General features: G+C 35.5%; 2 protein-coding genes across 4 annotated transcripts in view; one reads left to right on the forward strand and one right to left on the reverse strand.

The window, feature by feature from the left end:
• Elapor2 (endosome-lysosome associated apoptosis and autophagy regulator family member 2) overlaps positions 1-3,768 on the forward strand; it is a 159,357-nt gene extending 155,589 nt beyond the window's left edge. For all 3 annotated transcript variants that reach the window (XM_078040123.1, XM_078040122.1, XM_078040124.1), the window contains one exon: positions 1,035-3,768. In XM_078040123.1, the coding sequence (XP_077896249.1) occupies positions 1,035-1,094 (60 nt within the window). In that variant the 3' untranslated portion in view covers positions 1,095-3,768. The remainder of the gene's footprint in view (positions 1-1,034) is intronic.
• A 4,727-nt stretch (positions 3,769-8,495) lies between these two features.
• The window catches only part of Grm3 (glutamate metabotropic receptor 3), a 207,519-nt gene continuing 203,238 nt past the window's right edge, over positions 8,496-12,776 (reverse strand). The window contains exon 6 of the mRNA XM_005335928.4: positions 8,496-9,059. Coding sequence (XP_005335985.1) covers positions 8,986-9,059 — 74 coding nt within the window. The 3' untranslated portion in view covers positions 8,496-8,985. The remainder of the gene's footprint in view (positions 9,060-12,776) is intronic.

Here is a 12,776-nt window from a genome sequence, read left to right on the forward strand (position 1 = left end):
TCCACTTTAGACACATATTTATTTTCACCTAGGACTTGTTGACTTCCTGTTTTATTTTATTTTAAAAGTAATCCTAGTTCTCTCATCTTCTCATTTAAAAAGTCTTCAGAAAACATTCTCTGTTTTAATAATTAAGATTGGGAGAAATTTCACCTTCTTTATCTCTTTTTACCCATTAAAGAAAAATAATTTAATAGGCTACATTTTGAATGTATTGCATGGCACCATCAATGATATATTTGAATTAAAACTTTGAAGCATTATCTAATATGACTTGTTTAATATCTTTAGTAGACATGTACTCAGAAGATTTTTTTTTAAACATGTCTGTGTGCTGGGTGTGGTTGTGTATGCCTATAATCCCAGGGACTTGGGAGGTGGATGCAGGAGGATCGAAAGTTCGAAGACAGGCTAATCAACTGAATGAGACCCTGTTTCAAAATTAAAAACACAAAAAAAATTATTAACAGAGGACTGGTTATGTAGCTCAGTGGTAGAATGCTCTTGAGTTTAATCCCCAGTACTGCAAACAAACAACCTCCCCACTCCCAAAACCAAACAATAAAAAAAGTCAGTGAACTCAAATGATCTTCTGATTCCTTTTTTGTTTCTGCTGTCCTTTTTATTTTTTTTTAGCCTCTGTTATCCTGAGATTATTTAGTGTCTGTCAGTTCTATTTTGTCCACAATTAGTCTGGCAAGGTCATTGATTTCAGCATCAAGGTCAGGCGTGCCCTTAAGAAGGCTCTCAGTGATTTTTTTACAGGAATTACAGCTGCATCTTTTGATATCTATTGCAATCATGTGTTTGCTTCTATTTTGGATGTGTCTGTCTTATCTCTTGGGCATCAAAAGCACCCTTCAGGGTAGGCATGCTATTTGTTTTATGTCTGCCACCTTATCTTAGATGTAAAATCCTAATTACAAGTGGCAGGTACATAGATTCAGATGATTTTTTGAAACTTTCCTTCTGGAAAAGATCCCAAAATTTTACTGGAATTTCAATAAATTTATTTTGTTAATTTTTTTCCCTAGGAAAAAGAAGACCATTTTGAATCTGTTCAATTGAAATCCTCAAGATCACCCAATATATGAAGAGACAGTGCTGTAGCCTTCAGACTAATGAACAAAGAAACCGTCTCTGTGGTTTTACAGGACCCTGTGTTAGGGTGTGTCTTCACACCTGTCATGTTGGTGATCTCACAGAGGAAGGCCTTGGCACTGAAATGAGAAAGAGGTTGAAATGTTTGATTGCCTTATCACATGGTCAAGTACCTTGCCAAACAAAGGAAAGCAAATGATTTGGGTCTCAACTGAAGATGAAACTTAACTCAGGAAGAGATTTATCTGTATATACACATAACTGAAAACCAAGTTTAAGCCCACCAGTGCACTGCTGATGCATGCCATATAATTATTGGGTAATTTTTATTCTTTATAATGTCTACATAAAAAGTGTGCTTTGGAGGGCAGATGTGAGCATAAGCCTTGTGATCTTGTTTATGTCTTGTCTTTGTTTATGTTTGGGGGAAGATTTGAAAAAAATTTAAAGGTATAATTATTTTTCCCATTATTTATTTTCTCAACAGACCTTAAACATCTTTTCTATTAAAAAAAATGGTGAGCAATGAAAGACAATAAATTTTTCTTTTTACATAGGGCATTTTTACTTGGTTTCCGAAGCTTATGTCATCAGTAATATTTTAGAAAGAATTAGCATGTATTGGGGTTATTTAAACCTATAATTGCCTTTGAAATTCCATCCTTGTTGGAATTGGTAAGAAGAGCTTGACTGGAAGTTTGAAGGAATATTAAAAAAAAAAAACACGTGGGCGTAAGAAGGCTTTGACTTTCCATTAATGCAAATAAGCAGGTATTATCATAAAAGTAAAATGGCTTAAAACAGTTTGTTGGTGCCTGAAGAATAAATAAGTGGGAAAACTTGTTATTAAACTAGTTGTACAATTATGAAGAAGAAAGGGCTTCTTCTTCTTAAGTCCAAATAACTGTACAGAGGTATTGGGATAATTTCACAGTCAAGAAAATGTTAGTGGGACATTTCCTTCATGTAAAAGCACCAGAGGTTTGATTATTTTTCTGCTGCAAGACTTTGAGGATTATGACTTTGGTGGAAGCATCTTACCCCACCCCCACCCCCACTAAGCCAATAGACAGGAATTCAATTTTGGAAACGCATATATTGTATTCATGATAAGAATGTGATTGTACTATAAACAGTTATGAAATAAGTAGTGTTCTTATTCAAAACTGATCCAGAAAATTGTGATATTTCTTATGATGGATTACTAGTCATAGCACAACTTGGACATTATTTGTTAAAAGAAGTTTGAAGATAGATTTAACCAATTTTGTGTAAATTTTGTTTTGGAACTGAGAAACAAGAGGGTTCACTGGCAATTGATGATCTAAGGTGCTCTGGTTCGTTTCCAATAAACAGTTATCTTTACAGACCTTAATCCAGATTTTTAAAAAAGATCTGTGTTGGCTAAAGGAGGCAGGGTATAGGTATAAGGTTTTTGCCCCAGATATTTCAATGAAATATGAGTTGTAACTTTTGATATTGCAGACAGTCTCATCATTTTTGTGAAAAAATGGGATAAAATGAATAATTGTGTATTTGACTGGTGGATAAAACACTAGACCATTTGATTTCATTAAATGAATTTTTTGTTTTGTGTACAGCTCTGCTGTTGTGTACAGGTATAGAGGAAGTTGCCATTGTTTCATTGTTCATTATGGGTTTCAAGAGGATATCACAGTGTATAAAACTTTTTTTTCCACTTAAATTCTTGAATCTTTATATAAAGAAGAAATTATTTTGGCATTACTCATTTTTATCCCACTAATAGACTATTGGTATGCCTTCCCCCATCTTGACAAAATTTAACCAGAAGAATGAAAATACACTTGAAATGCACCCTTTCAGAGGAACCCTGATAAAGTTGTACAGACTGGACAGACTCAGAAAGTTTCTGCAGTCACCAGTCACCTCTCTCTTCATCTTCTGCTGTGCTCAACATGTATGTTTCAAGCCATAGAGATAATTGGGATTTGCTCCCAGGTAGCTTCTTTCTTCTCTTGTCACTGGACTAAAATCTCTGACATGTCAAAAATGCCTTAAATTTTTAATGAACTCTCTGAAAATGTAGTTGATATTAAAGAATTTATTTATTTTATTTCTAATTTTAGATACTAAATAGATTTTGTCAGCTCAGTCCCAGCTTTGGAAATAGCTGCCTATTTCCTTTGGATTCCAGTGGCTTGTCATTTTATTTGAAGAGCTGAAGAAAAATGACAGAATATTATGAGGAAAATATTCAGATCAATTCTGGTTATAAAATTCACTTCATATCTGGTCTTTGCAAAGCTCAGTGAAATGTTGAAAACATAAACAAATTAATTATGTTTCTGTGACTTAATTGACATTTGTTGTTCCTTTACCCCTAAGTGGTAGAAAAAGGTGTTATTTGTTATTTTCCAAAAGGCCCAGTTTTGAGGCCTTAAATACTTCATTAAATCAACTGTCGCCTATAACATCTCTTAGCACTATGTGAAAACTATTTAAATCAATTTTACACGGGATGAGAACATGTCTTCTATGGATAAATTATATCATGCCATTTAATGATGTTGAGCAATTTGATATGTGTTCATTTGATTTAAAAGACTGACTTTTATTATTATTGATTTTTCCCCCTTTGGTTACTCATAATCAAATCCTTCCTAGGATTAAAAATATTTCGTATTATTTTCGTGTAGACCTTTGTCATTATTTTCTTCCCAAGGAAAAAAGGCGGCTTATCGGTTATGGTGGAAAAATTGCTTGGGTCATCATTTACCATCTGGGATCTCTGGGTCCTCAGTTGGTAGGTCATGCTCAACTGTGCTTCTTCAAGACCCATTTGGTGTCTTCACCAAGACTATCATTTGATGTCTGTTGATAGAACTTTGCATAGCTCATAGTTGTTCCTTAATGGGAGGCTAATGTGTAGATAGATTATTTCTCTTTTCCTCATGAAAGTAAAATTTCCTGGGAGATAGGATGAAAATGTGACTTAATTATCCAGTTTAAAGTCAATATATTGTTTATATTTATCTTTTTACATTAATGACATGTAGAAGAGATTTTCAGAAGACCTAAAATCCTTCATCTTTATTTTAGGTAAGTCATGAGTAGTATCCCATATTTACAGATCCAAGTCTAAATTAAGGCTGCCTTAAATAAGAGTTCCTAAGGATAAGATGGGGGTAGACTTTCAAAAATATCAACACCGAAATCATTCTTTGGAAGCTAAATTAGTACTCATAGTACTGGCTTGAGATTATACTCTTGTTAAATTTTATTTCTTTTGGTTTATCATTTTTTAAAAAAACATTTTTTAGTTGTCAGTGTATCTTCTTTCCATTTGTTTATTTATTTGTGGTGCTGAGGATTGAACCCAGGGCCTCACACATGCCAGGCAAGTGCTCTACCATTGAGCCACAACTCCAGCCCCCTTGGTTTATCATTTTGAGGTGAGCCCATTTTAGGATAATAAATAAAAGAAGTAAAACTTTCAAGTGGGAATGAATTATTGATTGATATTACTATTGCAATTGTCTAGATTAGAGGACAGCAAATTTTTTTAAGGGTTACCCAGTACATATTTTTGGCTTTGCAGGACATGTGGTCATATTGCAATTACTTGGCTCTACTATTGCAGCATGAAAGCAGCCACAGACCCACAAACAGTATGTAAAAGAAGGGGTGTAATTGCACCCTAGTGAAACTTCACTCATGAATGCTAAAATTTGAGTTTCTGTTAAAAGTCTTGAAATACAATTTTGATATTTTTCTAATTATATAAAAATGTAGATGCATTCTTATCTCACAGGCTTTGTAAAAACAGGTTGTGACTGACTTTGGCCTATGGGCTAGGGTTTACTAATCCCTCATTTAGATTACATCAAACCAGTATAAGCAAAACTGATCCGAAGACTCTGCACACAGGTTCTTTTCCCTTTGTTGGAGCTTACCACCTAAATTTTGTCAAGTCTCCTGAGATGTTCATGAAGAAAATGACCCATCACCTGCCCTTACTGATTCAGTCACCTACCAAAGTGAGATCATCTCCTGAATTCCTCTTGCAGTTCTGGGCTCCATTATGAATATTAATTGGCAAATGGTTAAACTAAAGCAAGAGAATGAGTTTTAAGAAAATTAGAAAAGTTGATTTTTGAGCTTTCTCTCAATGAGGTTAATATGACATTTACTGCTCATGTAATTGGTTTTAGAGATAATATTCAGTCCTTTATATAGATTAATTTAAAATAACTATGTGGAAATAGGGGATATTGATGCATAAAAACAGCTCCAGCATAGATTCTTGAGACCTGGCACTGGAGAGTGTTCCCTAATTTATTTACATTCATTCAGGAAGGGTACACCTTCATCCCCAGTTCTATTTTAAGACATATAGAGCTGCAAAAGGCATTCCGGATTTCTTTAATGATTGGTGACTCAAGAAACTCATTTCAAGTTTTCCTGTACAAAATGCTCCATTAAGGCTTTTAATTGCTAGAATTTTCCTCATCTTATTAATAACTTGTAGAAGGAAAGCTCTGTCTAAAAGAGCTTATGCGTTTTGGCATATTTGGATTGAAGGGGGAAATTTTTTTTTTTTTATCTGAGACAACTGATTTCAAGGACCATTGATTGCATTTCAAATAAGAGTTAAACCAGTGAGAATTATGCAAATCAAAATCTTCTGTCATAGAGCAGTATGGATAACTAACTGCCTTATCTGTGGGTTTGGCCCTTTGTCTTTAGAGCTCTAGTTATAATCCTGCTTCCCAGCCTTTCACTTTCATAGCTTCTCCAAGTTCACAAACCTTCTTTGCAAAGCTCTTGGCCTTGAAATTTACAGAGGGCGATACAGCAGGAACCAGCAGAAAGAAGATGTGTAGTCAAAGGCGGAGAAAGTCCACTGGCTGAATTACCTACTTTCTCACCATTCTTTAAACTGTTCTGTGTGTGGTCTACAAAGCATCTTGCCTCACAGTTCAAAAATAGGAACTGGTTTATTTTATCATGATAAACTTTGATGGTCAGAAAAATCTATTCTTATTGAAACTGGAGTTACATGGAACACCTCAGAATCTGTAAATACTCAGAAAAACATGGCTAATCAAATATACAGTTTGGTTCTGATTTTTTTTTTTTAACGAATAGAACGTATCATTTAGCTTAGGTTCCCTAAATTTTGGAAGTCTTTCAAAGATGGATTGTCTCAATCAGTTTTATATTACAGAAGGACAAAGTGTTTCTGATGTAGAGAAAGAAAACCCCCCAAAATAACATAAGTTTTCATGGCTTATGTTAAAAAATATTTTATAGAAGCTATTTTCCACATATATATGTGGAATTTAAAAAAAATATTTCTAGACAACACATGTTATGTGATGCACTTCAAATCTGAAACAAGTCATGTAGCAAGGCAGGAGAAAATGACAGGAGATGTCAGTTAATGTCTTTTCAGTGTACTGGCAGGGCATGAAATATCGTGAGCATAGATAAAAACCCAGACCTCAAAACCACCCTTTTTCTCATGATTTGTACACAAGCCCGATTGTCTTGTTTTAAAAGGTCGGTGATCATTTTGATTGTTTGAGGCATCAGCTGCATCTCTGCACAACCCATCTGATATTGTCTTCCACAGACTGTCACATTCCATCAGTGGATTCAGTTTATTTTCTCTCCCATCAGCCTTACCTCAGTTTTATCCTGAACAGATGCTCACTCAGAGTGCACTTATCTGGCACTCCTGCTAGTTTCAGTCACAGCAGAATTTATTTTTGTCATTTGATGGTTTTGAATGTCTTACTCAGTCTACCACAATTACTACCCAAATTCCAGGTTCCTGTTTGAATATGAGAATTCAGGGACTAGTGAACACTATTGTTTCAAGTATCTGTGAGCTTTGGGTTGATTGGTTAGGTTGCTGATTCAAATGCATTCAGAAGGAAGAGAATTTCTAACTTCTGAATACTTTATTTCCTCCAAGGCCAGTCCTGTTGTCTTTTATACACCTGTTCATAATTTCTGGATGTTTTAAAAATACTGTCAGTGTCTTGCTTATTTCAAGCCTTGACTATTTAGCTTGAGGGTCCCTCGTATCCTTGATTCTACTCTGCTTTCTTCTCACTATCTTCCTTGGACACAGGTAACCTCATTAAAATATTTTCTAGTCTTTATGCTTCTTAAATGTGGAGACTGCATCTTACTCATCTTTCTTCCTTTTGTGTACCAAATAGTGGCCTCAAAAAATATGTCCATATCCTATTCCCTGGAACCTAAGAGTGTTACTTTATTCAGATAAAGGACCTTATGTAGATTGGATTTAGGGCCTACTGAGATTATCCAAGATTGTTTCATCTTGACATCCTTAATTGTATCTTTCAAGAGACATAGAAGACAAGATAGGCACAGAGGAGAATGTGATGTGAAGATGGAGGCAGAATTTGGAATGATGTGGCCATAAGCCAAGGAACCTGGCAACCTCTAAACACTAGAAACGGTGTGGAATGAATGAATTCTTTGGGGTCTCTGAAGGAGCATGCCCTCCTGACACTTTGATTTCAGCCCTCTGGCTTCCACAACTGTGAGAGAATAAAATTTGTATTATTTTTAAGCCACATATTTTGTGGTGATTTCTTACATCAGCCACAGGAAACTAACATTTTCTATATCTATGGCACCTGGTGCAGGATCTGGCCGATAGTTATGTTGTCAGTAAATGCTCCCACATTAATTAATATATGGGACTACAAGGTTGACAGAAATAGGACAGTATTAGGAAAGAATAAGCCAGTTTTAGCTTACCTATACTTTTCCTGTTCACTCCTCTATTTAGGAAAATTCAATTTTCAAGTTTAGTGACAAGCCTGTGTGCCTGAGCATTGTTCCTTGGACTTTGGAAAAACATTGGGAAATAAGATACCCTGTATTTCTATTGCTTCATTCCGCTATGAATAGTAAGAGTGATTTTCCATGAAAGGACAAGATGCTTTTCAGTCTGTTTCCTAGTAATGAAGTTTGTGTTTGGAAATGAGAGTCATCAGATTTTTCTGGCAGTCCGGTTTCTATATTAGGTTTTAGGAAATTTTTCTTTGCCTAAGAGCTCTATTTGAGCAATTCTGGGCTCTCATATGGATATGGCTTTAAAAAGCAAAAAAAAAAAAAAAAAAAAAACCCTAGTATGTATGGAATCACTTAAGTAGCCAGGTGCATATGGTATCAACTTCTGATCATTGTTATCTGTAGAGAAGTCCAGATCTGTTCACAACTTTCTAGCAGGGTAATAACTTGAGTTGAAAGTATGCATGGATATAAAGAAAAGTAGGTAATTTGTTCCAACATTAAAAGTAAAAATGACCTAAAATACATACATTCAAATTACACTAAGTGATTGAAAAAGGACAAACTATTATCCACCATGCTGGAAAACCTTGAAGGTTTTATTCCCAATAACTTTACATTAATACAGATGCTTTTTATTTTGTGCTCAGAAAAACAATCTGTTACACGTAATGTAACTTTAATATACAACATAGAAACTCATCCTAAATTAGTTACAACAAGAACCTACAAAAAACTTCATAGGAAAAAAGTTACCTAATATTGCCACCGTATTTTTTTTTTTTTTTTAGTAGACTGACCCTGTCAGACCCTGTCACCAATGCTCAGCTCTGTAAACAATGGTTATTTTCATGTTCTGGGGGAATTGTTAATAATAGGGGCACTAAAATCATCCTAGAAAGTTCTAGCACATCACTATATACTGTACAGTCCTCAAAAATAATTTATTGTACTGTTTCTAAAAAAAGGTACTAGAGTTGTTCTTTTGCTCTGTTTCCATTCTGGAGCTGCACATGAGCACATTTGTCTAACAGTCTAAAAACACAATAACTGAACTGCAAATCACAATCACAGAGACGAAGTGGTGGAGTCTAGGACTTCCCGCCCATTGCACACCGTCGGGACATATGTGCTTGCAGAGGCTGCAAAACAAAGCGGGACAGAAAACTCGGTTAAGTAGGTCACATAGGAAATGCATGGATTATCACAGATACTACATTAAGTTAAAACTCATTTTAACTTGGCTTTGGCTTAATGCTGTAGTAGGTCAACTTGCAAATATGTTCTGTTTAAAATGAGTTTGTATCTTGGAACATACCTTCACACAGCATACCTCTTGTAGAGAGAATCTATAAACATAATCATTGCTGAAAGAAGTTTTGTGTGTTGAAAATTAACTTTGATAATCTATAAACTGGTGGAAATACAATGCACAAAATCAAAAGATTCAATCAATTTTCTTATAGTTTGTTATTTACTATTTTCAAAATCTTTAACTAGTTTTGTTATCTCTGGTAAGTGGTGACTCCTGCAGGGCCCCATGAGTCATCTGTGAACTCCACTGCCTTGGAGGAGGGGTGATATATTTTCTTTGCTCGTTTTGCATTTTTTAAATAAGAAATCTAAGTACAGAAAAGTTTTATCTATTTCACCCTTTGTGCTTTTCCTTTTCACTGAATGAGGACAAAAACAAGTATCCTCCTTCCCCATGGGAGGAAACCATATTGCCAATAGAGTAGTTTAAAGAAATGGCCCTACACTACCTTTAAAGTCTATGTATGTCGAGTTCATTGATTTGTCTGTTTGTACATACCCTGAACAGCAGGGGCTGGTCCTGCAGGCCATCTGATGACAACCCAGATCAAATTGACCAGTCATCTGTCCCATCCTTTAAGGATATATGAACTGATATCATGCTAAAATGTTCATGTCTGATAGTGGATATGTTCTTGCCCTGGAAAATTGCATTTCACATAGAAATTTCTTTAAACATAAAGGAGTAACTGTGAACTTTGGGATATGTGGCATTCTGTGGGGTCATGTTTATCATACGTGGGGCCCTGAAATCTTTTGGCCAGTCCACCACTAGGAAAACTAAAGTGTCTCAATTTTGCATTGATAACTTGGGTAGGTATATGAGAAAACCTCTAAAGTCAAGTCTGTGTGGTTGCCTAAATTCATAGTGGAGTCATGTGGCATACTAAATCTTAGAGATATTTTTCCTTTTATTATTGTTAGGACAAGGTTCAATTTTCATTATGATGTGAATCCATTACAGCCACATATCTTTCAGGATAGGAATTGCACAACCTACATCTCCTGAAGCTTCTACAATGAAGATATTTTTAACACAGTGTATACCAGACAAATGCTTGATGGGCAGTGATTGTAATTCAAAATGTAAGGGCCTTATTTTATTATTTTCAAAGTATTTTCATATTCTTTATTTCCAGCAACAAAGCTAGAGAAGGTAAGAGAAAGCAGGAAGCAAACTTTAAAACCCAGGTCCCTGGAAACTTAGGGGAGTACTCCAGGTCATTGAAAATGTGCTCCTTCTGGAGCCCCCTTGTATCTAAGCACCTGCTTGACATCTGCATGTGTATATTTCATGAAAATTTCAAAATCAGTGTCCAAAGAAAAACTCTTGATTCTGTAACCTGTCCCTATTTAGCCTTCCTGTCTTCAGTAAATGGTCTCACTATCTTACCCAGACCAAATGTCTAAAAGTTATGGTTATTTTTTTTTTCATTGTATATCCCACATCAAACCTATTACAAGATCCTATCAACTCTCTTTGAACACCTGACTATTTTTCTCTCTGCACCCACTACCTTTGTCAAGAAAAAAACAGAAAGGCCCACCCATCCCAAAACCATACTGCTCAGAGACCTCACATATGTAGCCCATTGTTTGAAACCACTATTGTCTGTCTTCTGAGTATGGCGGTAACGGTAACTGTATCACTGACATTCCTGTTTTTACTCTTGTCTCCTGGTGATATGTTTTCTACAGAGCAGTGAGAATATAGTTAGCCCTCTGTATCCTTTGTTCTGCATTCTTTGATTCAACCAACTATAGATTGAAAATATTCTGGAAAAAAATATTTTTGTTCATGTTCAGATTTTTTGGCATTCCCTAAAGAATACAATATAACAATTATTTATACAGAATTTATATTGTATTAGTAATTATAAGTAATTTAGAGGTAATATAAAGTATACTGGAGGATGTACATAGGTTATGTGCAAATATTATGCCTTTTTATATGAACGACTCGAGCATCCATGGCTTTGTATACTTGTGGACTCCTGATACCAATCCCCCTTGATACTGGGGAATGACTATATTTTTAAACACAAGCCCCCTACCTACACACCTCCAAGGGATTTTTTTTTTTTTTTTGTACGTTAACTCCCTCCTCTGGCTTATAAATACCAGTACGATTTGGTCTATGCCTCTCTTTCTGTGTTACCTCATTCCACATGTTTTCTCTGCCTTTTTGTTTTTGTTTTCCAGCACAGCAAATCTGTTTCTCAACTTTGTGCCTTTGCAGTAACTGTTGCCTCTGCCAGGAACATTTCCTCTCTGATGATCTTGTCTGGCTCCTTCTTGTCATTGGCATCTGACATATCACCTCCCCAGAAAGGCTGTTATCAGGTCACCTAATCTAAAGCATTCAGTTACTCTGTCACATCAACTGGTTTTAAAACAGGCTAGCCCCATTGTTTCTGCCTTATTTTTTTCTATGATTATCTTTTCTCTTTGTTGCTGTTATTGTTATTATCTATACTTTTGACCAGAAAATATATGGGAACTTTGCTTGTCTGTTTCATCATTTATTTATCTCTGATGAGGACCATGGAATAGCCTGTATAAAAAATCCCTGAATGATCATATAACTGTTTGCATTTATATGCAAAGAATGAGACAACCAATGAAAATTTTAAGAAGGCAATTGGCTACACATGAGGCCTCTGAGAAACCTTGTTTGGAGACAGGTGGGCCTTTCTGTTTCTCAAACCACACTGTGCTAATAACCATCATCTACCCTTGCAAAGAGAACTGGCTCAGGCTGTGAGCTCTCTGTAGCAAGCATGCTGCCTTTGACATTTTCACTAATCCCTTTATCTTTCCCAGGATCAAGTTTTATTATTTCTGTACAGGATTTTCATTTTTCAAGATTGAAGAGGAATGATGTGTCATGAGGGTAAGTCAAGGAGAGCAAAGGACTGGTGTACAAATGCCCCTCTCTACCCTGGACTTGCCTAATACCCCCCCACCCCCGCCCACATTTATTGAGGTTGTATCAGAAACCTACTTTGAACTCCCAATGAAACTTGATGTGACTCTTTTTTTTTGAAGTCAGTTTGTTCAGTGCCTCTAATTACTTAATCATCAGGTGTGTTTTGACTAGGTAGGAAATATAGGGGCTGCAAAAGCTAGTAGCTGCATGGTTGAAAATACTTTTCTATTATATACCCCACGGACATCATTTGGAGTTTATAGAAGAATTTTGAGTACTCATCCTGCTCTACAGGGACAATAAAAGGAATGCCTGAAGCCAGAATATTTATACTCTTTGTGAGGAAGATAATACAAATTCTTATAAGAAATAACACCAGCAAAAACATCCACAAGACATCTCCTGCAGATATTTTTTCCCTTAAATTCTTTGTAGCCTCTTGAAGGAAACTCTGCCTTGTATTTTTCTGCTTCTCCTTTACTGTTTCATCTGTAGCTTTTGCAGTACATTTTATTATATAAGAAAAAATTCTCATTTTTGCACATGGTGCTGAATATAGTAGAGGAATTATTGTTTTATGAGTTTACTATCTCAATTACTTTGCCTTTCATAAATA

This window comes from Ictidomys tridecemlineatus, chromosome 2 (assembly GCF_052094955.1).
Source record: "Ictidomys tridecemlineatus isolate mIctTri1 chromosome 2, mIctTri1.hap1, whole genome shotgun sequence".
Classification (NCBI taxonomy): Eukaryota; Metazoa; Chordata; class Mammalia; order Rodentia; family Sciuridae; genus Ictidomys; species Ictidomys tridecemlineatus.